General features: G+C 40.0%; 1 protein-coding gene across 1 annotated transcript in view; it reads right to left on the minus strand.

Annotated features, from left to right (window-relative positions):
- Positions 1-19,763, minus strand: part of kcnq3 (potassium voltage-gated channel, KQT-like subfamily, member 3) — a gene marked incomplete at both ends in the record, with an annotated part of 68,806 nt that extends 49,043 nt beyond the window's left edge. The window contains one exon of the mRNA XM_079818897.1: positions 19,462-19,763. Within this exon, the coding sequence (XP_079675023.1) occupies positions 19,462-19,763 (302 nt within the window). The remainder of the gene's footprint in view (positions 1-19,461) is intronic.
- Between the last annotated feature and the right edge of the window lie 1,725 nt (positions 19,764-21,488).

The following is a 21,488-nucleotide window of genomic DNA, read 5'->3' on the forward strand; positions in this document are numbered from 1 at the left end:
TTGTTTGTGACAGGAAACGGGTGGTTTCAAATAGCGTTTTGTCTTTTTTTCACTGCAGTTTTAACAAGAAAATACTCAGCAATGTTGTTGACTTACAGTGTGAATTTGCACATGGTTTGTCTTAAAGGGGCACTTCAGTGCTGGGAAGATGAATTTGTATTTAAACTGTGTCATTTATGTAGAATAATTGTGAAATTATTTTTGAATTTGGTGCCTTCTAGACTGAGAAAAGACAGAACATATATTTTTGTCTCATGTGGATGAAAGACAACAACTCCCAGAATGCACTTGCTTCGATGCCCTACGAGGCCACTCCCAAAGCAACGGCTATTGGTTATCACTTGCCCACCGTGGCACAGCCCCACCGTCGTTTTGATATTCATAGTAATAAAATCATTTTGTTCAGTTAGAGACCAGACACTACAATTAAAAACTGAACGTGTCTTTTCAATAAAGTGTGAGTGAGCCGAACGAAAGTCACGTCACAGAAGCAGCAGTGTCAGATTTCATTCATCATGAGAGAAGAGCTGAGCTGAGCAGAGCTGAGGTAAGCGCGGCTGTCATTCACGGCACGTGTCCAGTCTGGCGCGTTATCATTCAGATCGCATGTGGAAGCTAAACTTTCATAGGAATTAATTGAAAAGTTGAAACACTCACTTTGCTCCGTACCGCTCCGTTATGAATGCCCGAGCCGAGCGGCAGCGGCCGTGCGCATTTACATTCTGTGAGTGAGATCCCTCCCCTGTGGGCGGGTTGAAAACATGCGGAACTAGCTCCTGTAGTCTCTAGGCTCTGGCCAAAAATCCTCAGATGACGCAAAATGACGATATTTGCGTCATCGGAGGATTTTTTCCAGAAATAAAATGCATAATTCTCTCGTCTCAGGGGGATATGAAGGGGGAAAGTACCGTAATTCGAATATACCACCGGGTTTCTACTGATACAAAGCTCAAAGTGTTACTTCAGTGATTTAGCATTAAAGGGTTAGTTCACCCAAAAATGAAAATTCTGTCATTAATTACTCACCCTCATGTCGTTCGACACCCGTAAGACCTCCGTTCATATTCGGAACACAAATGAAGATATTTTTGTTGAAAGCTGATGCTGAGAAAGGCTTCAGATAGGCCTCCATTGGCATTCAGTACATTTACACTCCCAAGACCCATAAAAGGCACTTAAAACGTCGTTACAAAGTCCATCTCACCACAGTGACTCTACAATAATTTTACGATGCGACGACAATAGTTTTTGTGCGCAAAAAAAAATCTAAATAACACCTTTATCCAACTTGTTCTTGTCTTCCGTGTGTGCCTCCACGACGCATGCGCGAGAATATGACGGTTAGTCATATGTCGTCGCATCGTAAAATTATTGTAGAGCCACTGTGGTGAGATGGACTTTGTAACGACGTTTTAAGTGCCTTTTATGGGTCTTGGGAGTGTAAATGTACTGAATGCCAGTGGAGGCCTGTCTGAAGCCTTTCTCAGCCATCAGCTTTTAACAAAAATATCTTCATTTGTGTTCCGAATATGAACGGAGGTCTTACGGGTGTCGAACGACATGAGGGTGAGTAATTAATGACAGAATTTTCATTTTTGGGTGAAATAACCCTTTAAGCTTTGTATTTAAACGGGGTCATTTATGTAGCAGAAATGTGAATTATTTTTGAATTTGGTGCCTTCTAGACTGAGAAATGACAGAAAATGTATTTTTGTCTCATGTGGATGAAAGACAACAACTCCCACAATGCACTTGCTTCGCTGCCCTACGAGGCCACTCCGTACACCGTCGTTTTGATCTTCATAGTAATAAAATAATTTCGTTCAGTTAGAGAATAAACACTACAATTAAAAACTGAACGTGTCTTTTCAATAAAGTGTGAGTGACCTGAATGAAAGTCACGGCACATGAGCAGCAGTGTCAGATTTCATTCTTCACGAGAGAAGAGCTGAGCAGAGCTGAGGTAACGTTAAGCGCCAGTCTGGCACGTTTTCAGATCGCATATGGAAGCTAAACTATCACAGGAATTCATTGAAAAGTTGAAACACTCACTTTACTTTTACTCTGCACCGCGCTCCGTTATGATTGTCCGTGCGTCCGTCTGTGTCTTACATTCTGCGCGTGAGATCTCTCGCCTGTGGGCGGGTTGATAACATGCGGAACAGCTCCATCTAGTGGCTGTAGTCTTTAGCCTCTGGCCAAAAAATCCTCCGATGACGCAAAATAACGATATTTGCGTAATCGGAGGATTTTTTCCAGAAATAAAATGCATAATTCTCTCATCTCAGGGGGATATGAGGGGGGAAAGTACCATAATTTGAATATACTACTGGGATTCTACTGATACAAAGCCTAATGCTAAATCACTGAAGTTACCCTTTAATGCTAAATCACTGAAGTTACCCTTTAAAGCATATTAAAAACACTGAATTTACTGAATTACAATTCAAAGAAATTCACACAACAGAGGAATTGATTAATTAATTGATTACAAAATTATTAATAACCTAACAATAACAACTTGATAGAAGTTAATGTTTCCAACATTTACTAAAATTATAATGAACAATATAAATTTTAGGGATGCACCGGAAAAAAATTTTTGGCCAAAAGAAAAAAACGGCCAAATATATATGCCTCCCCACCCCATTCCTCAGTGTTCAATGCTTAGGTTCAACTCCGCTCAATATTCTGCTTTATGCACGTGCGGAGCTCAGTTGCTCACGGCCCATGCAAATGTACCACTCATGGGCCTCCACTCATGTACCACTCAAGCAAAGTCCACTCAAATAACGCACTGACATTAAATTTCTATGTAGTAGTATACTTGTTTCTGTTTACAATAGCGCAATAAGTATGGACTAGCCATGATGGGCAATGCTGGTAAAATGACGCTACCCACTCGTTCACTGATCCGATCCCCGCTACACTCTGCTCACATGCTCTGATAATATACATTATAGCGATAATTGGTAAAAAAAAAAATGAATCTGTTATATATGATTCTGTTGCATAAAACCGAATAAAGAAAAATAGGTAACACTTTATTTTAGTGTCCTATTAACTAGTTGCTTATTATCATGCATAATACTAGGATATTGGCTGTTTATTAGTACTTATAAAGCACATATTAATGGCTTATTCTGCATGACCATATTCCACATCCTTCAAAAAATACCTTACTAACTATAAATAAGCAGTAAATTAGGAGTTTATTGAGGCAAAACAGTAAATATTTGTTCCCCATACTAAAGTTTTACTGAATAATATATTGACATTTAATATAAAAAAAAAAATTGTTACTTTCAATAAAAGTGTGGTTATTTTAGTTAAATTGACTTGATTTTTTTAATTCAGTTTCATTAAAATCATGGTATTTCATTAAAAAGTCTAATGATAATAACATACAAAAAAAGAGCTAATTTAAAATGAGAAATAAATAATTTTGGTTCTGGTTTTCAGCCAATAGCATCCAGAATTTTCAGGTTCAGCCCAGAATTTTCATTCCGGTGCATACCTATTAAAATGAAATATAAAATTCCATCCAATTTCAGAGAATCATAGTTAATATAATCTATAGTTTCTGAAAATACCCCTTATGTTGTGTGTATGATAAAATATTAAAGGCATACTTCAAAAAAATAATTTACTCTTATGTTCAAACCTGTATGATTTTCTTCTGTGGGACACAAAGACGATATTTTGAAAAATGTTTTCCAGTGAGAAACAATGAAAATCAATAGGTTTCAATCAATAGGTTCCAATGTTGTTTTGACACAACTGACTTTCAAAATATCTCCTTTTATGTTCCACAGAAGAAAGAAATGAATGCAGGTTTGGAACAACATGTGTGTGAGTAATGTCCTTTAATGTAATACATATATTTAAAAAATTGAAATTTGAATTGTATGTCAATTCTAATTCAACTGTTTTATTCCACAATTTAAATGCTACCGTTTTAATAATACACCATATTAGGCTAAATACTTTATCAGCAAAGTTATCATTTTATTCTTGGCCTTGTCTATTGGAAATGTCTAGGAAAACAGACTATAGACAAAACATGACATGAGGATTGGAATATGTGAGTGGAGCAACACACAAAACATGCTGCTCAATTCAGGCAACATTACTCAACACCACTGACGTACTATAGTGAGGATCTGTCTTGCTTCTCCATTATAAACCAAATTAAACGAGAAGCCAAAATTCAATTTTACAACTGGAGTCTATTCTATCGTTGCAAAGAATTATGGTTATGTGTGCCTTTTGCTGCATAATTGTCTCTTTTATTTATAGGTACAGAAGAGAAAGAAAGAAAAAACAATAAATGATCGGACGAAAAGCAGGGTTTTACTCGCTGCTCATAAGAGCACCATGGCTCATGTGGCGCCAACCTGCTCCAGCGTCTTTAATTCAGTTTGTCAAGAAGAAAACATTATTTGCTGGCACATATCTGAACCCGCGCGCACACACACACACACACACACATACATAGGGATTCCCCACTCTGACAGCACGCCATTTCCATTCTCACTCTGTAACACAACAACCTGCCGTGATAAAATGATCTGTGAATTACAGAACCACAGAGACTGCACACACACAGCACGTGCACTCACACAAACATATTTACACCTCCACATTGCGAGTGTGTGCGTTACAGAAAGAGACAGAGTATGTTGGCCTAGAGCTGTACATACATGACATAAATGGATTTTCTCTTACTCTGAAAAAACTAATCCTTTAACCTTTTATCTGACTGGGAAGGTCACACTCACACCCACACACACACTTGCAGAGGAGGCCAACTAGAGGTGAGGAATCACCATGTGGCCGTAGAATGCTGGGTAATGCAGTTTAGGAAGGAAGAGACTTTGCACCTACTGCAATTGTGTTTCAACTGCAAAACTGATACTGTGTTTGCCGTTAGTGTTTCCAGTTTTAACCCACTGCAAAACTGCTGCTTAGACAAAAAGAGATTAAAGTCACTTACTCACCTGTTGCAAATAAAATAAAACCTTTTTTTTTTATTAAGCTCATTATGCTTAGCTGATCTGAAGCCAAAACAACCTAGCAATAGCCTAGAAACATCTAGTAACTAACCAAAACACCCTAGAAACGCCTAGTAACCAGCTATATGTCCTTAGCAACACCTAGAAACCAGCCAAAAGACCCTAGCAATGCCCAGCAGCTAACTAGAACACCCTAGTAACCAGCTATATGTTCTTAGCAACACCTAGAAACCAGCCAAAAGACCCTAGCGATGCCCAGCAGCTAACTAGAACACCCTAGTAACCAGCTATATGTCCTTAGCAACACCTAGAAACCAGCCAAAAGACCCAATGCCCAGCAGCTAACTAGAACACACTAGTAACCAGATATTTGTCCTTAGCAACACCTAGAAACCAGCCAAAAGACCCTAGCAATGCCCAGCAGCTAACTAGAACACCCTAGTAACCAGCTATATGTCCTTAGCAACACCTAGAAACCAGCCAAAAGACCCTAGCAATGCCCAGCAGCTAACTAGAACACCCTAGTAACCAGCTATATGTCCTTAGCAACACCTAGAAACCAGCCAAAAGACCCTAGCAATGCCCAGCAGCTAACTAGAACACCCTAGTAACCAGCTATGTGTCCTTAGCAACACCTAGAAACCAGCCAAAAGACCCTAGCAATGCCCAGCAGCTAACTAGAACACCCTAGTAACCAGCTATATGTCCTTAGCAACACCTAGAAACCAGCCAAAAGACCCAATGCCCAGCAGCTAACTAGAACACACTAGTATCCAGATATATGTCCTTAGCAACACCTAGAAACCAGCCAAAAGACCCTAGCAATGCCCAGCAGCTAACTAGAACACCCTAGTAACCAGCTATATGTCCTTAGCAACACATAGAAACCAGCCAAAAGACCCAATGCCCAGCAGCTAACTAGAACACACTAGTAACCAGATATATGTCCTTAGCAACACCTAGAAACCAGCCAAAAGACCCTAGCAATGCCCAGCAGCTAACTAGAACATCCTATTAACCATCTAGAATACCTTAAAAATGTCTAGTAAACAGTCAAAAGACCCTAGCAATGCCTAGCCACTAACTAGAACATCCTATTAACCATCTAGAATACCTTAAAAATGTCTAGTAAACAGTCAAAAGACCCTAGCAATGCCTAGCCACTAACTAGAACATCCTAGCAACCACTTGGAATTCCCTAAATATCTAGTAACCAGCCAAGAGACCTTATAGCTTACATAACTATGTTTGGGAAAGTTACTTTTAAAAGTAGTGCATTACAATATTGCATTACTCCCTAAAAATGTAACCAATTGCGTTACTTATAGAGATGAACTGATCAACCGGCCAGGAATCATAATCGATGATTTTCCACATGATTGGCCCGCATTGTCCGAAAAACATTTTATAGGGCCCTATTATTGTAAACAGATTAATAAGTGTAGTTATTTTTTATTAATTCAATTAATTGTTTTCGATTAACCCTTAATCGCCCCTCAAGTAGGGTTTACGTTTGAGTCCCTTGGGGTCAGATAGACCCCAAACTTTTACAGAGCGATTGCATAAGGAAATATAATTTTTTTACATGGAAAACTATATATCATTTTTTTTATTTACTTCTCAACTATACATTTATGCTGTGTTTTTGTGGGTATTTGGTAGTTTTTTACCTATTTTCTGCACAAATACCTAACAATGTCATAAATTGGCTCATTAAAAATTATTTTTTTATGAAAAAATCACTTGAATGATGATCTTAAATAAATATAAATAGTTTTTGGACATTGCTCTATGTGTTAGGGATAGAATACCGCCATCTGTAGGTTTGTGGAAAAACTTTAGGAATTATAGTTAAAGAGAAAGAGAGTGCAATGACCACATTATCCAATAGAGGTCCATAGGGAAGTTATGCAAAAGTTAAGCTGCCTTTCATCTTTCTTTTATTTGCCCTTTTCCCTCTCTTTCTCATGATTGTTCCATGTTGCATTTGTGCTCTAGTATTTGTCCTTCATTTATGTATGGAATTTTTTCAGATTTATGCCAGTTTTGTTGATTTTATTTGCCAGTTTCTATAAAAATGCTCTCTGTTGCAGTCACACACGTGTGTGTTTGTGTGTGTGTGTGTGCGTGTGTGTATGAGACAGAAAGTTCGTTCCACTTTGTGTTTATGCTCTAGGACCAGATCTTGATATAAATGTAGACATTTTCAGATTTATACTGGATTTAGTTGATTTTTTTTACAAACAAAGTGAAAAAAAAAGCATTTTTTACATTTTCCCATTCATTGCCAAAATCCAAAAAAATGCTCCAGACACCTGTGTTTGTGTTTGTGTGTGTGTGCGTGTGAGTGAACATGCTTGTTCCATATTGCATTTGTGCTCTAGTATTAGTACTTCATTTATGTATGAAAATCTTTCAGATTTATGCCAGTTTTGTTGATTTTATTTGCCAATTTCAATAAAAATACTCTCTGTTGCAGTCACACATGTGTGTGTTTGTGTGTGTGTGTGTGTACGTGTGTGTGTATGAGATAGAAAGTTCGTTCTACTTTGTGTTTATGCTCTAGGACCAGACCTTGATATAAATGTGGAAATTTTCAGATTTATACTGGATTTAGTAAAAAAAAATTTGACAAAAAAAGTGAATTTTTTTTATTTTTTACACTTTCCCATTCATTTTCAATGTGGGGTCAATCTGACCCCGAGGGACTTAAACGGTAAATTTTTTTTTACACACCTTTAGAACAACCAAATCAAGCCCAGATTTTTTGTGCATGTTTAGATAGATTATTTAGCAAAAGTCACCGAGTCTCATGGCCCTGAGATGAAGGGAACACTTTAAAAAAATGGAGGAAAAGTCCAGTGGGGTCAGCTGGACCCCAAGGGACGATTAAGGGTTAAATCATAAAAATTTCAGAAAAGTTGTCAATTATAGTTCTATTTTTGGCAAATGTAAAGGCCCTTTTACACCAAAAGTGAAAAGAATAAGCCTCAGGGTGAAGAAAATGCAAATTCATGCCTGTACAGTAGAGGGTGCCGCTCAAACAAACATTTCAGCTGTGCTGTCATTTTGGATTGCAGAGGACACAGGAGAAGAAAGTTCAACACTGGCCCTGTCCCAAATGGCATACTTCATATGCACTTTCGGGGTCTTGTAATTACAATGGCTGCCACGTACATGTGTCAGTTAAGTCCATGAGACTGTTGCCATTTTAGCTGTCAGAATAGCACTCATGAGCGCCCTTTGAGGTTGATATGCACCCTCGATGACCACTTTTGCTAAACCCCGCAGCAGACTTCTTCCCGACAGTCAAAGCAATGTTACGTCACGAAAGTGCGGACTCGTAGGAAGACTGTGTTTAGGGTGCCATGTGGGATAGGGCCACTCTTGCTTCAGCAATAAAAAAAAAAACACAAATGTGGTTTCACAAAAGTTATTTCTATCTATCTATCTATCTATCTATCTATCTATCTATCTATCTATCTATCTATCTATCTATCTATCTATCTATCTATCTATCTATCTATCTATCTATCTATCTATCTATCTATCTATCTATCTATCTATCTATCTATCTATCTATCTATCTATCTATCTATCTATCTATCTATCATCAATATCTAGCAGCTATAGGACGTTTCACTAGTACAGAAAAAAATTACTCTTAGCTACACTACAAACTACTAACATAAAGTAGCTAACTACAATGAAGCAATTTAAAGGGATAGTTCACCCAAAAATGAAAATTATCCCATGATTTACTCACCCTCAAGTCATCTTAGGTGTATATGACAATCTTCTTTCAGATGAATAAAATCTGAGTTATATTAAAAATGTTGTGGCTCTTCCAAGCTTTATTATGGCAGTGAATTGTTGGGTCATTTTTGAAGTCCATGAAAGTGCATTTATCCATCATATAACTGCTCCACATGGCTCCAGGGGGTTAATAAAGGCCTTCTGAAGCAAAGTGGCGTATAGTGGCGTATATCCAAAAATATCCATATTTAAAACTTTATAGACTAAAATAGCTTCCGGCAGTCAGGGGTGCGCAAGTCGACTTGCGCTAAAAGAGTAACCCTTGATGCGATGTATAGGAGCATCGCAAGCTTTGACGCCTCTCGTGGATAGGGCTGGGCAAAAAATTCAAGCCCCTCTTCTCTTATATCAAAATCCTCCGCTATTTCTCTTTAAAAAGTCTCGTTTTAGATTTCTAATTCATGACCAGTGTTTTGTTTTGCTTTATCCTCTGCGCTTCTGCGTTTGTGAATACGCATGAATCAAGGGTCAATGGTTACTCTTTCACTGTAACTTTTTACTCTTTCACTTGCGTACCGCTGACCACCGGAAGCTAGTTATTTTAGTCTGTAAAGTTTTAAATATGGATATTTTTCTTACACAAACGCGCCACTTTGCTTCAGAAGGCCTTTATTAACCCCCCGGAGCCGTGTGAAGCAGTTATATGATTGATAGATGCACTTTTATGGACTTCAAAAATGACCCAACAATTCACTGCCATTATAAAGTTTTGAAGAGCCAGGACATTTTTAATATAACTCTGATTTTATTCGTCTGAAAGAAGAATGTCATTTACACCTAGGATGACTTGAGGGTGAGAAAATCATGGGCTAATTTTCATTTTTGAGTGAACTATCCCTTTAAGGGGAAAGCTCTTTAAAGAAACATAAATATCAGATAACATACTTTTATTCATAAATATAACAAGAAAAAACTCAAGTTTTGTATCTTGAGTGGAATTGTGGCAAATAATTCTTTGTTTTACATTTTATTTAATTAATTAATCTTGAAAACAAAAACATGTCTAATTAAATGATACATGTAGACAAGAAAGTCCCCCTGTAGTCAATAATTGTATCCCTTAAAACTCATCTTTGATCACCAAAATGAAATTTTTCCCCTTTTTTCCTTCATGTCTTAAAAGAGCTTGAATGTAACTCTACACCCTCGCTTCATTTAGTATGCCTGGATTCATGCCTATGCAAATAAGCCCCGCCTCCACTCAATCACACCAGCTCAAAATACCCAATCCACTCGCTCAACTTTACTGTATAAACGCCGCACAATGGCAAGTGAAATACGATCTGCTTTCAAACGGATTACATAAAAACAGAATATTTGTTTTTGATTTGGTTTACAGTGTTTAAAACCTGACATTTCAGCGTTTCTTTAGACTTATGGCTCATGTTTGTCAGACAAGTATTCAATAAGCTAGAGGTCATTTTCTGAAGACTATCTGAATGAACGTCTTTGACAGAGAGGCTGCAGATCGCGCATCATGTTTGATTTCTTTATTTTGCAAAAAGCACAACCATTTGTTTTTATTGTGACTATACTAAAAAAAAAAGAAACTTAACAGATTATAATGATGTATAACACTTACCTGAATGATAAAAAAACGACAGTTTTTTTAGTCTTTTTTTCGAGTTATTTGAGTCTCTTTGGCACTGATAAGAAAAAAAGCAATCACCCGACTCGAGAGGGTTAATTCAGCCATACATTTTTTAACTAGAAACCGATTCAGAAGAAGAAGCGATGCATCAAAATGGTAATGCATTTTATGTATCGCACTCTACAACGTCGAACACAGTAATTAATATGATTGGCCTTTTGCTTGACTACGTTATAAAACAGCTAATAATGTGTTGCTAATGTTACAGAAACCATTTTTCCATTTGCTATCTCAGAGTCAGACAGCTGCCTTCGATTCAAACTGCGCCTTTTTTTCACTACAGTTTTAAGTTGATAATACTCAGCAATGGTGTTGACTAGGGCTGTACGATTAATCGAAAAATAACCGAAACGACATTCAGAACCTCTAACCGACGTATTTTTCCCATGTCGGTTATTTCGGTTTTCACGTGACTCCGCCCCGTCAGTCACATCAAGTGCAGTTTGCAGGCACACAGAGATGCAGGAGCAGTTATCTTTGTTTATAGTACCCAGAATCACTATAGTAACTGCATGTTTTACACAGTTTATATACAGGTCAGTTAATCGCCGTTCTTATAGCCTATACGCGCTGCCACCGACACACACACACACACACACACAGACGGCGCGCGCAAGCCCCGAAGCCAGATCGCTTTCACTTTCGTGCTCATAAAGTTTGTCAAGTAAATGCGTTTAAAGGCTTGCCAGTTTCACCATTTAAAGCGATTGTGCACTATTCAAAAATAACAATACGGAAAACTTCTCCGTTCAGTGCTCAGCTTTTTTCTGTGACACAGTGAGCCGAGCCGTGTCGCGTCTCTGACAACGCACGCGCGCGCCCTGAAGGCAGACCTCTTTCACCTGCGTCCTCACAAAGCTTTGTCATTGTATGTGTTTTAAGCCCTGCCAGTTTGAACATTAAAGTGAGTTTAGACCATCAGATGTGTATTATGTTGAACTAATGCCTGATATATTGAGACAAACACTTTTTAATTAGAAAAAGAAATTCCACCTTTAATAGTAGAAAATATTTACAGTAGGCCTACAAACCTTATCAGGAACTTACTCAAAAACCTTATGAGGGCAAAAAAAAATAGAGCAAAATAATCGTTCATTAATCGTAATCGAGGTAATATGTTCAATTAATCGAGGTTTTTATTTTTGGTCAAATCGTTACAGCCCTATGTTGACTTGTGAATTTGCACATGGTTTATCTTAATGCATAGTAAAAACACCACATAGACATATAAATGATGTTTTATTAACAAGGTTCGGGGGGAGCACGTTCAGATAATTGACACAAGTGGAGAGCACTCAGCTAATCAACAATAGAGGTATATGCAGCAGTCATGCCTCCGTTTGTTGACAGTTATCAGCATTCCTCCACCAGCCTTCTCCACACTTTTAGTTCTAACCACTTACGGGGGTTCTCTGGGTTAGGGCCAAATTCCGAGCTCCGAGCTCGAAGCCCTCCCCCCGGACAGCACTCCAAATACGCATTTAAATTTACTCTCTATAAATTTTATGTAAGTGTGTACTCGTGAAACAACATTAAAAAAGTGCACATCGGATCTTTAAAGGGGGGGGGAAACACTCAGTTTCAGTCAGTCTCATGTCAATCTTGAGTACCTATAGAGTAGCATTGCATCCTGCATATCTCCGAAAAGTCTTTATTTTTATTATAATTATAAAAGGAAGATGCGCTGTTCCGAGTCTTTCTGAAAAAAGCCGTGCGGCTGGGGGCGTATCGTGTGGGCGGAGCTAAAGAATGTCGAGCGCGCGCCGCTGTTACTGTGTTGAGTGCGTCTGAAAGCTGCGTCATCCCTAAAAGCGGAAAAAAACTTTATTCGACATAAAAAATGGCTTTTAATCAGATACAGCCATACATCTATGATCCGGAATCAGACCCAGAGGCTGAAGTTGAACAGGAGCAGCAGCAAAAACGACTAGAGCAGGACATCTCTATGTGGTATAAGTTACACTAACTATATAATATGCTTAGCGGCTTGTGTTATTTACACATTTATACTTTAATTATATCGTGTGTGTGTGTGTGTGTGTGTGTGTGTGTGTGTGTGTGTGTGTGTGTGTGTGTGTGTGTGTGTGGGCATGTTTTTGTGAAATATCAGGACACAAATGTGTATAATGACATGGGTATGACACAGGTATTACAAAAAGAGGGTGAAATATGAGACATACGTTCCCCATGTCCTCACTTTTCAAAATGCTTATAAATCATACAGAACAAGTTTTTTTTCACAGAAAGTGAACTGCACAGTCTCCTGTGAGGGCTAGGTTTAGGGGTAGGGGCAGTGTAAGGGGATAGAAAATACGGTTTGTACAGTATAAAAACCATTACGCCTATGGAATGTCCTCACATTTCACAAAAACAAACATGTGTGTGTGTGTGTGTGTGTGTGTGTGTGTGTGTGTGTGTGTGTGTGTGTGTGTGTGTGTGTGTGTGTGTGTATGTATGTGTGTGTGTGTTTACGCGTGGTTTGTGTAGACATGATTTGTAGAAAGCGGACTGGTTTTGCGCGTCAGGCTAGTGTTTACATAGAAAGACATGGAATAGTAGCGCATTTGAATGAAGAAGCGTGCATATTTAGTTCAACATATTTCCCCACTCTTTGTGTATTGTTGTTTGGAGTGTTTTTACAATACACAAACATACACATATAGTGGCCAGCTAAACAAATGTACACACTATACATCGCATGCTCTATTGATCAATACGTGGTCATGTTTGGGCTACTTGATGGGCATAGGCAAAAACAGACAATTGAAGCAGTCTTACTCACTGCCTGCGGTTCCAACGTTGGGACCTTTATCATTGGGACCGCTCCATCCTTCAGTATTAGGCGATTTGAAAATCCGGAAAAGCAAATTCCATCCACTTTTGCCTTAACGCCGGGTTATTTGGCTACGAGCCAGCGCTTTGATGGGCGTTGCCTATTGCTTTCACGCACGCGCTCTTCCGGTAGAATTGTCCGTACGGCCCATACAAGGAAATTCCGCCCTGTTGACGTCAAGCGGACCCATGATCGAAAAAAACTTTCCGAAACTTATGACTAACAGGAAGTACTAATTTTGGCAAAGAAATACTCCCATCAAACGTCCACCTTAGCTTTTGAAACTGTGTCCATGTTTAGCATGGGAATCCAAGTCTTTAACAGTGCAAAAAGATCAGTATGCATGAAACAGCATTTCACCCCCCCTTTAAGGGTTTGTTATATTAGACTATTCCTTTAGGCATACATTTGTTCTAATTATGGCTAACGGCTGGATCAATGGAGAGAATGGATTAGGTGGGATCACCTCTGTGTGGAATGGGGTGGACGGTTCTGTTTGCTGTTGAAAGCTATGAATCAACATTAATCAGCAGCGAAACTGGAAAGACAGTGAGCTCCTCTCTGAACAAGTCTCAACATCCCCCACATGCTCTCTCTATGGGTTGAAGGTCACAAGACTTCATCATCACCAGGTGAGCGCAAACCCTGGACATCGTCCTAGATGTCCAGCCGACCTTCAGTTATCGTTGCATTGCGACAACCACCCGCTCCCGCAGCCTCACTTTAAGATTAACTTCTGCTAGGCTGGTTTACTGCAACCCACTCCACGCTGGCCCTCCTGAAATCCATCTAACATGTTATTTTATTAGTCATTCAGCTGACACTTTCTTACCCAAAGCAACTTACAGTATATTTATGACAGGAGAGGCCCACCCAGAGCAAACTACGGTTAAGTGCTTTGCTCAAGGGCGAAACTGTGATGGAGGATCCCAGTGGCTCTCCACTTCATGAATCACGGCATCAACCTTCAGATTACCAGCTCAGATCTTTAACCATTAGGCTGCTACCGCCACCCCATTCTAAAAGGCTGCTGCTTGTCATATTCCTCCTCCATAAATTCTCACATTATTTATTTGCCGAGCTCCCTGTGTAAGTGTGTATTTAGCTGCCAGTATCAAATTCCACTTAGAGTTTCAAGCCAAGAGTGCAGCCAGCGGCCTTGGCCCCTGTTACCCACAAACTATGACCAGATAACATAAGGTAACATAAGAATGTGGTTGAATTGAATCATCACTGCCCTGACCTATGTAGTCTGCTTTAACCATTATTCACACATGACCTGACACCTTTCCAAAACTCATTTAATGAAGCACATGGAAAGTTTAATTAGGCAAGCGACTCTCCATAACACTAACGTCACTGTCTTAATCTTCTGAGTAAATCAGCTTCAACCTGACATCTTCTACAAGATAAATCTCCAAAAGAAGCATCGGTGTGTGTTCAAGAAAAGTAGGACATTCTTTTCTGAGATATAGAACAAAGAATTCCTGCGTTCTGAGAAATGCTTTGCAATTCCCTGCTGTACATGGTGGTCACAAATCGATAGCCAAAGGCAAAGTGAGAACTCAATGCAGAAAATCACATCCTGTCAAATTTTAAAGAGCACGTATAATGGATGGATGAAACCCAAACCCTCTCGTTTTTTACTGAGCTAAGCAGCACCGTTGATCCCATACCACCATTACTATATCAATCTATTGACACGGCAGTTGTAAACCTTATTCTGTTCTCTACACTATTCTTCTTTACTCTATTCTATTCTCTACACAACTAAACGGCCCCTTACAGATATCACACAGAGACGTAAAAAGTGTGCTGGTCTGATGTATTTTTCTCATATCAGCATATAGACCACAAGTACACCATTGCTACGGGAACAACAGAGGCAATTAACTACAGGAAGTTACCAATAGTTGGCTCACCCATCCTGCAATACAGCTAATTACATCTCTAGAGGTGCAGCCTCAGAATCCAATGTTTCATTATCTAAAAACATCAAGTCATTTAATATATAAAAATGAACTATATATTATGCAATATATATATACTATGCAATTAAATAAGCTCTTTAAATATATAATCTAAAGATTCAGAGAAATATCAATAGTTATACTACATACTATACTGTATAGTATACTCATGTACCATGTACCATATATATTGGCAAAAGTATTGGGACACCCCATTCACTTCCATGGCCACAGGTGTATAAAATCCAGCACTTAGGCATGCAGACGCTTCTACAAACATTTGTGAAAGAATGGGTCGCTCTAAGGAGCTCTGTGAATTCAATCGTGGTACTGTGATAAGTTGCCACCAGTGCAATAAGTCCATTCGTGAAATTTTCTCACTCCTAAATATTCCACGGTCAACGGTCAACTGTTAGTGGTATTGTAACAAAGTGAAAGTAATTGGGAACAACAGCAACTCAGCCACGAAGTGATAGGTCATGTAAAATCACAGAGCGGGGTCAGCGCATGCTGAGGTGCACAGTGCGCAGAAGTCGCCAACTTTCTGCAGAGTCAATAGCTACAGACCTCCAAACTTCGTGTGGCCTTCAGATTAGCTCCAGAACAGTGCGTAGAGAGCTTCATGGAATGGGTTTCCATGGCCGAGCAGCTGCATCCATCAAGTGCAATGTAAAGCGTCAGATGCAGTGGTGTAAAGCACTCCGCCACTGGACTCTAGAGCAGTGGAGACGTGTTCTCTGGAGTGAAGAATCACACTTCTATGTCTGGCAATCCCATGGACGAGTCTGGGTTTGGCGAGCAATTTGCAGTTAAAGGCCCACTGAAGTTCCTTGGAACGCACGGCATTATTCATTGTGTTGACGTAATTTCTATTGAAGCGGCTCCAGCTGTAAGCAGCTCCTCCCCTTTTTTGAAACAGCCAATAGCGTTTCAATATTACCACAGTTTGACTAGCCTTTCTGTTTTTTTAAAGCCAGTTTCCGCCGAATCTAACCGTTTATCATCATAATCTCTTCAATATCTCTGAAATACAGCACTCTGTGCAGCATTTAAATGGGTCCGATATGTTTTGTTGTATGCGCCGACTCGCGCATATGATCCGCGCTGCGCTCTCGTGTCTCTAGTCAACGGCTGTGGTCTAGAGTACGGTGCGCGTGAAAGTATCGTGAACCCAAACTTCATTCGCCTCAACTGAAAGCATATTTACACTGTCTGAATCGTTTCCTATCGCATATATAGGGCGCTATGTGCCCTTCACCATGTAGAAAATAGTAAATGCGTCTGAACAACTGACCGTTTCAGACGCAGTTCAGGGTCTATTTATAATGCAGGGGGCGGGACTTCAGATTGTAGAGCGCATTTGATTGTACAGAAGATTTGATGAGAAGGTGAAGTCTGCCATGATGTCATCAAAATCTGTGATTCGTTTTAATGGAAGTGAGAGACTGTAAGTTTTGAATGCTTATATCTCCTAAATGCAAATTTTGTCATTGTTTTGGAACACACCAGCTTATTCATAACCTTAAGGCTAAGATAATCATACTAAAAGCTAAAAAACTTTATTTTGATTTCAGTGGGCCTTAAATAATTCAACTTGCCTCCACCCTACCACATTTCATAGAGAACACCTTTGGAATGAATTAGAGCGGAGACTGCGAGCCAGGCCTTCTCGTCCAACACCAGTGCCTGAACTCACAAATGCGCTTCTAGAAGAATGGTCAAAAATTCCCATAAACACTCTCCTAAACTTTGTGGAAAGCCTTCCCAGAAGAGTTGAAGCTGTTGTAGCTGCAAAGGGTGGGCAAAGAATGGGATGCCATTAAAGTTCATGTGCATGTAAAGGTTGCCAGGAGAACGGTACTTGCCTGACTGCATTGTGCCAAGTGTGAAGTTTGGTTGAGGGGGGATTATGGTGTGGGGTTGTTTTTCAGGGGTTGGACTTGGCCCCTTAGTTTCAGTCAAAGGAACTCTTAATGCTTCAGCATACCAAGACATTTTGGACAATCGTGCTTCCAACTTTGTGGGAACAGTGTGGGGATGGCCCCTTCCAACAATGACTGCGCACCAGTGCACAAAGCAAGGTCCATAAAGACATGGATGAGCGAGTTAGAGAAACTTGACTGGCCTGCACAGAGTCCTGACCTCAACCCAATAGAACACCTTTGGGATGAATTAGAGACTGTGAGCCAGGCCTTCTCGTCCAACATCAGTGACTGATCTCACAAATGCGCTTCAAGAAGAATGGTCAAAAATCCCCATAAACACACTCCTAAACCTTGTGGAAAGCCTTCCCAGAAGAGTTGAAGCTGTTATAACTGCAAAGGGTGGGCAAAGAATGGGATGTCATTAAAGTTCATGTGCATGTAAAGGCAGGCATCCCAAAACTTTTGGCAATATAGTGTATGTATATGTATGTATGTATGAGTATACTAAAGTACATAAGTATGCAATATAGTATAGTATATAGCTTATGTACTATATACTGTATATATATACATACATATATACATATATATATATACATATACATAATTATTATTGATATTTCTCTGAATCATTAAAAGAGTAAACACTATTTTACACTACTTGTGTTTTAATTTATTATTCCTGCAGATGTTTTTATATTTTTCTGCAAAGACCAGCAATGCTCGGATCAACTAAAGCGTCAGTTGACAGCAGAAAAAGGAAGGACCCACCCTATGTTTAACAACTTAATTTAATCCCTTCCTCTAGATACACTGCTATGGCAGGGCGGGGGCAAGTTGAATTATTAACTACAAAATTGTTCACAAATACAGACACACACACCACACTCACACCACACTCACATGCCACACCACTTTTCGGCATATAAAGCATTTTAATCAATTATTCACATTAATATGGTGTGGACAAACCTCACATGATGGCCTGGTTAAAAACCCTGATACAGTCTTAGAAACCACAGACACACTGGAGAAAATCTGTGCTGAGTTGCAGTTACTGTATGATCCACATCCTGCATAAGGCATTAAGAGCATTGGACAGAAAATGGACCATGAATAATGTGTGATTGTGTGTGAGTAGGCAACAGAGGTTTAGTGTCAAGCTTGGGGATTCAAAGGAAGTTGTTCATCAGCACTCTAATGCCTGACAAAGAACTACCTCCACTTAACCAACATTAACATTCTTGCCTCTCTAAGATAACGGTCACTTATGCATCGTCTTTGCTGTTACTTCTGTATAATCGCTCAACCAATACTGATATCAGGACCACGGACAGCTCCACAGACCAGGGCCACTTTGTCATGCCTGGAGCTCTTGACTTCAGTGTCACAGCAGCACACAGTGTCCTTATCGCAACGCTACGATGATAACAGGCAGTATCTCTAGACTCTGGCTCTACGGTGAGCGTATGGCACTGTTACACTACCACAAACACCAGCTAGACAGCTATAAGTGCTTTGAGCTCTGGCGGTAACAGCTGGAGGCCGAGCTCTGCCTCAGCACCATGGAGAGCTCCAGCACAAATGGGCACACATTATACACTTCAAAGTGCTCAATGCAAAAGCACAAAACTCAGTGTGATCAAAACACTGCTTTCCTGCTCATTGAAAGGCAACCTATCATTCTCAACATAGTCACAAGTCACCTTTATTTACATAGCACGTTGTACAATTGGTTTCAAAACAGCTTTACAGTGATAAACAGGAAAATGATGATTAATGATGATCAAAGGACAAAAGTAGACAGTCATTATTCAGTTGAAATCAGACGACATGACTGAAAATCTATATAACTAGGGCCATAACCATCATAAACATTTAGGAGAACCTCAATATTCAGATTAGTGTTCAATCAGTAGGTTTGTAGGTCAATAGGTCCCCCCCCCCCCCCTAATCGTGAGTATTTGGTTACATCTTTGTGTACATCAATTCCAGCCAAGATTCAGTAAAGACATAAATGGGGTTTACATGTATTTGCATTTTTTTTTTTTTATCAGTTATAATAAATCTGAATATATGCAGTTTCTCTTTGCCTTTGGGGGCTGCATTCTCTGTAAAGCTGCTGCTGGAACAATGAAAAGGGCTGTACAAACAAATTGGATTGAACTGAATTGTTGTAATTTATAATTAACTGGGCTGTTCCCTCTGTGTGTGGGCGCTTCTGGCTGTGAAATGCATCGGGTCCACTTACACAAACGCGTGGTAAAGCAGCGCCCATCCTCGTGGTCTCTCGAGCGCGTCGTAGATGAGGTTCTGGATCCGTCGCTTCCTTATATTATTCCTCTTCACGGGACGCGTGTAGCCCAGGGGCGTCTTGGCGAGCAGACCGATGTTCTGCGAGCCCCGTTTGAAGTCCGGTTCCCTGCCCGAACCGACGAGAAGCAGCGCGCCGTCCCGTTCCTGCCCCGCGCACTGCTCCAGGTCTCCGGCCAGCGCGCTCTTCCGCTCGCGCGAGTCCTCGGCGTTAGTGGCATTTCTGGACCTGATCCCCATGTTCACTGCTCTCGAGCCTCGGCGCCGCGCGTGTGGAAGTCCGGGATGGGGCGCATGCCATGATCCGGACAGGGAAAGCGCGAGCTCCTTAGTCGTCGTGGGTCATTTAAGGACCTCGTTCAGGGAGGGAGGCGCGAGGATGGGCTGTGGATTGAAGAAGAAAAAAAAAAAACATTAAAGTCTCTCAAACGCACACACGCTCTCATACATGACGCTCGGTTGCCTGGGATGTGAATTCTTCTGCCGATGTGAACGGAACAGCATACTAACATACACTAGCAGTGTTTCCCCTACTACTTTTCACCAACACAACACCACGACTGAACATGATACGAGTGTGCTCCGACTCCCGAACCGGTTCTTCACACGGCTCGACCAGTGTGATCCGATTCCCCAAGGAATGACTCTTACGAGCCGATGCTTTTCAGTGAATAAAAGATAAAGCAGAGTTGGTGAAATATTTCGATTTACATTCTGAACACGTTATTAGGCTACATCTGTCATATGAAACTGGAAATAAAACAAGAATATAGCCTATAGTAGGAGGGCTGGGCAGGCATGACAACATAGTTACAGATACACAATATGATTTATGTAATCGATGGTAGGCTACTTAATTAAAAAACAATTAAGTAATGAATGAATAACATTTTTGTTTAGTATTTTATGTAACAGCATAACGTTAGGAGGACAAAAAGTCTGTGAAAATTCATTAAGAAGCAGGTCTATACATTTCATTTATTTAGGAATTGTTATATTATGTTCTGTTGGTTGAAACTGCTGAAGGCAGCATGCCATAAGATTTCACTTTTCCCAAATATATTTTACTTAAAGAATATCTAACGGAACCGTGAAGGAATCGAAAATAGTTTGATTCATTACGACTCCCATATCTAGTCACAAATGCCTGGTTAAATGGAAAATCTGCGGTTCTAGCTAAATGTCGACTGGCTCAACAGCGCTGACAAAGAGCATCTGGTTCATCCGCAACAACGCCGTGCAACAATTGTATCGCCCCAGCCTACACCGGGATGAGCAACACACAACAATGTCCGAAAGCATAAATATAACGGCGGTTCTGCTGTCAGTTGTACACACACAGAGCTGCCTTACCGTATTCTCCGCGCGACCGCATGATTGCTGATCCGAATTGATCTTGTGTGCTGCCGTTGCTTGTTGAGAGATGAGGGAGGAGGCTCAGACGGTGGCGCGAGACAGGGAGCTTGTGGGCACGTGACACACTACTGACATAGCATCTCTGCGCCTCGTCAATGCATTGTGGATGCCATCGCAACCCAAAACCACGAAGAGAGGCTTTCACATGAATCACACAGCAGAAGATTGCATAGGCTACCCCCTTCCTCCCGGGTGGATTGCTGGTAATCTTAACCTGAACAGTGTCACAAAGTGCACATCAAAGAATCAGAATTCTACAGCAGTGGCTCTCTAATGGAATACTATTTACTATTAACATCCATTAAACCTTTCCATTGCACAAAAGGTTCTTTATAGTGAAAAAAAAGGTTTGTTAGATTATTAAAATGTTCCTCATATATTAAAAAAAAATAAGAATTGATCACTGAAAATGTATTTGGGGAACCAAAATGTATGGCTTCAATATTGAAACATTCTTCTCTACTGTATAGTATGCATTACTCATGATAAAGGCGAACATTACCCAGATGACCTACTGTATCCGCTGAGATTCTGCACAATTACTGGACA

Source organism: Gobio gobio (genome assembly GCF_949357685.1).
Source record: "Gobio gobio genome assembly, chromosome: 6".
NCBI lineage: Eukaryota > Metazoa > Chordata > Actinopteri > Cypriniformes > Gobionidae > Gobio > Gobio gobio.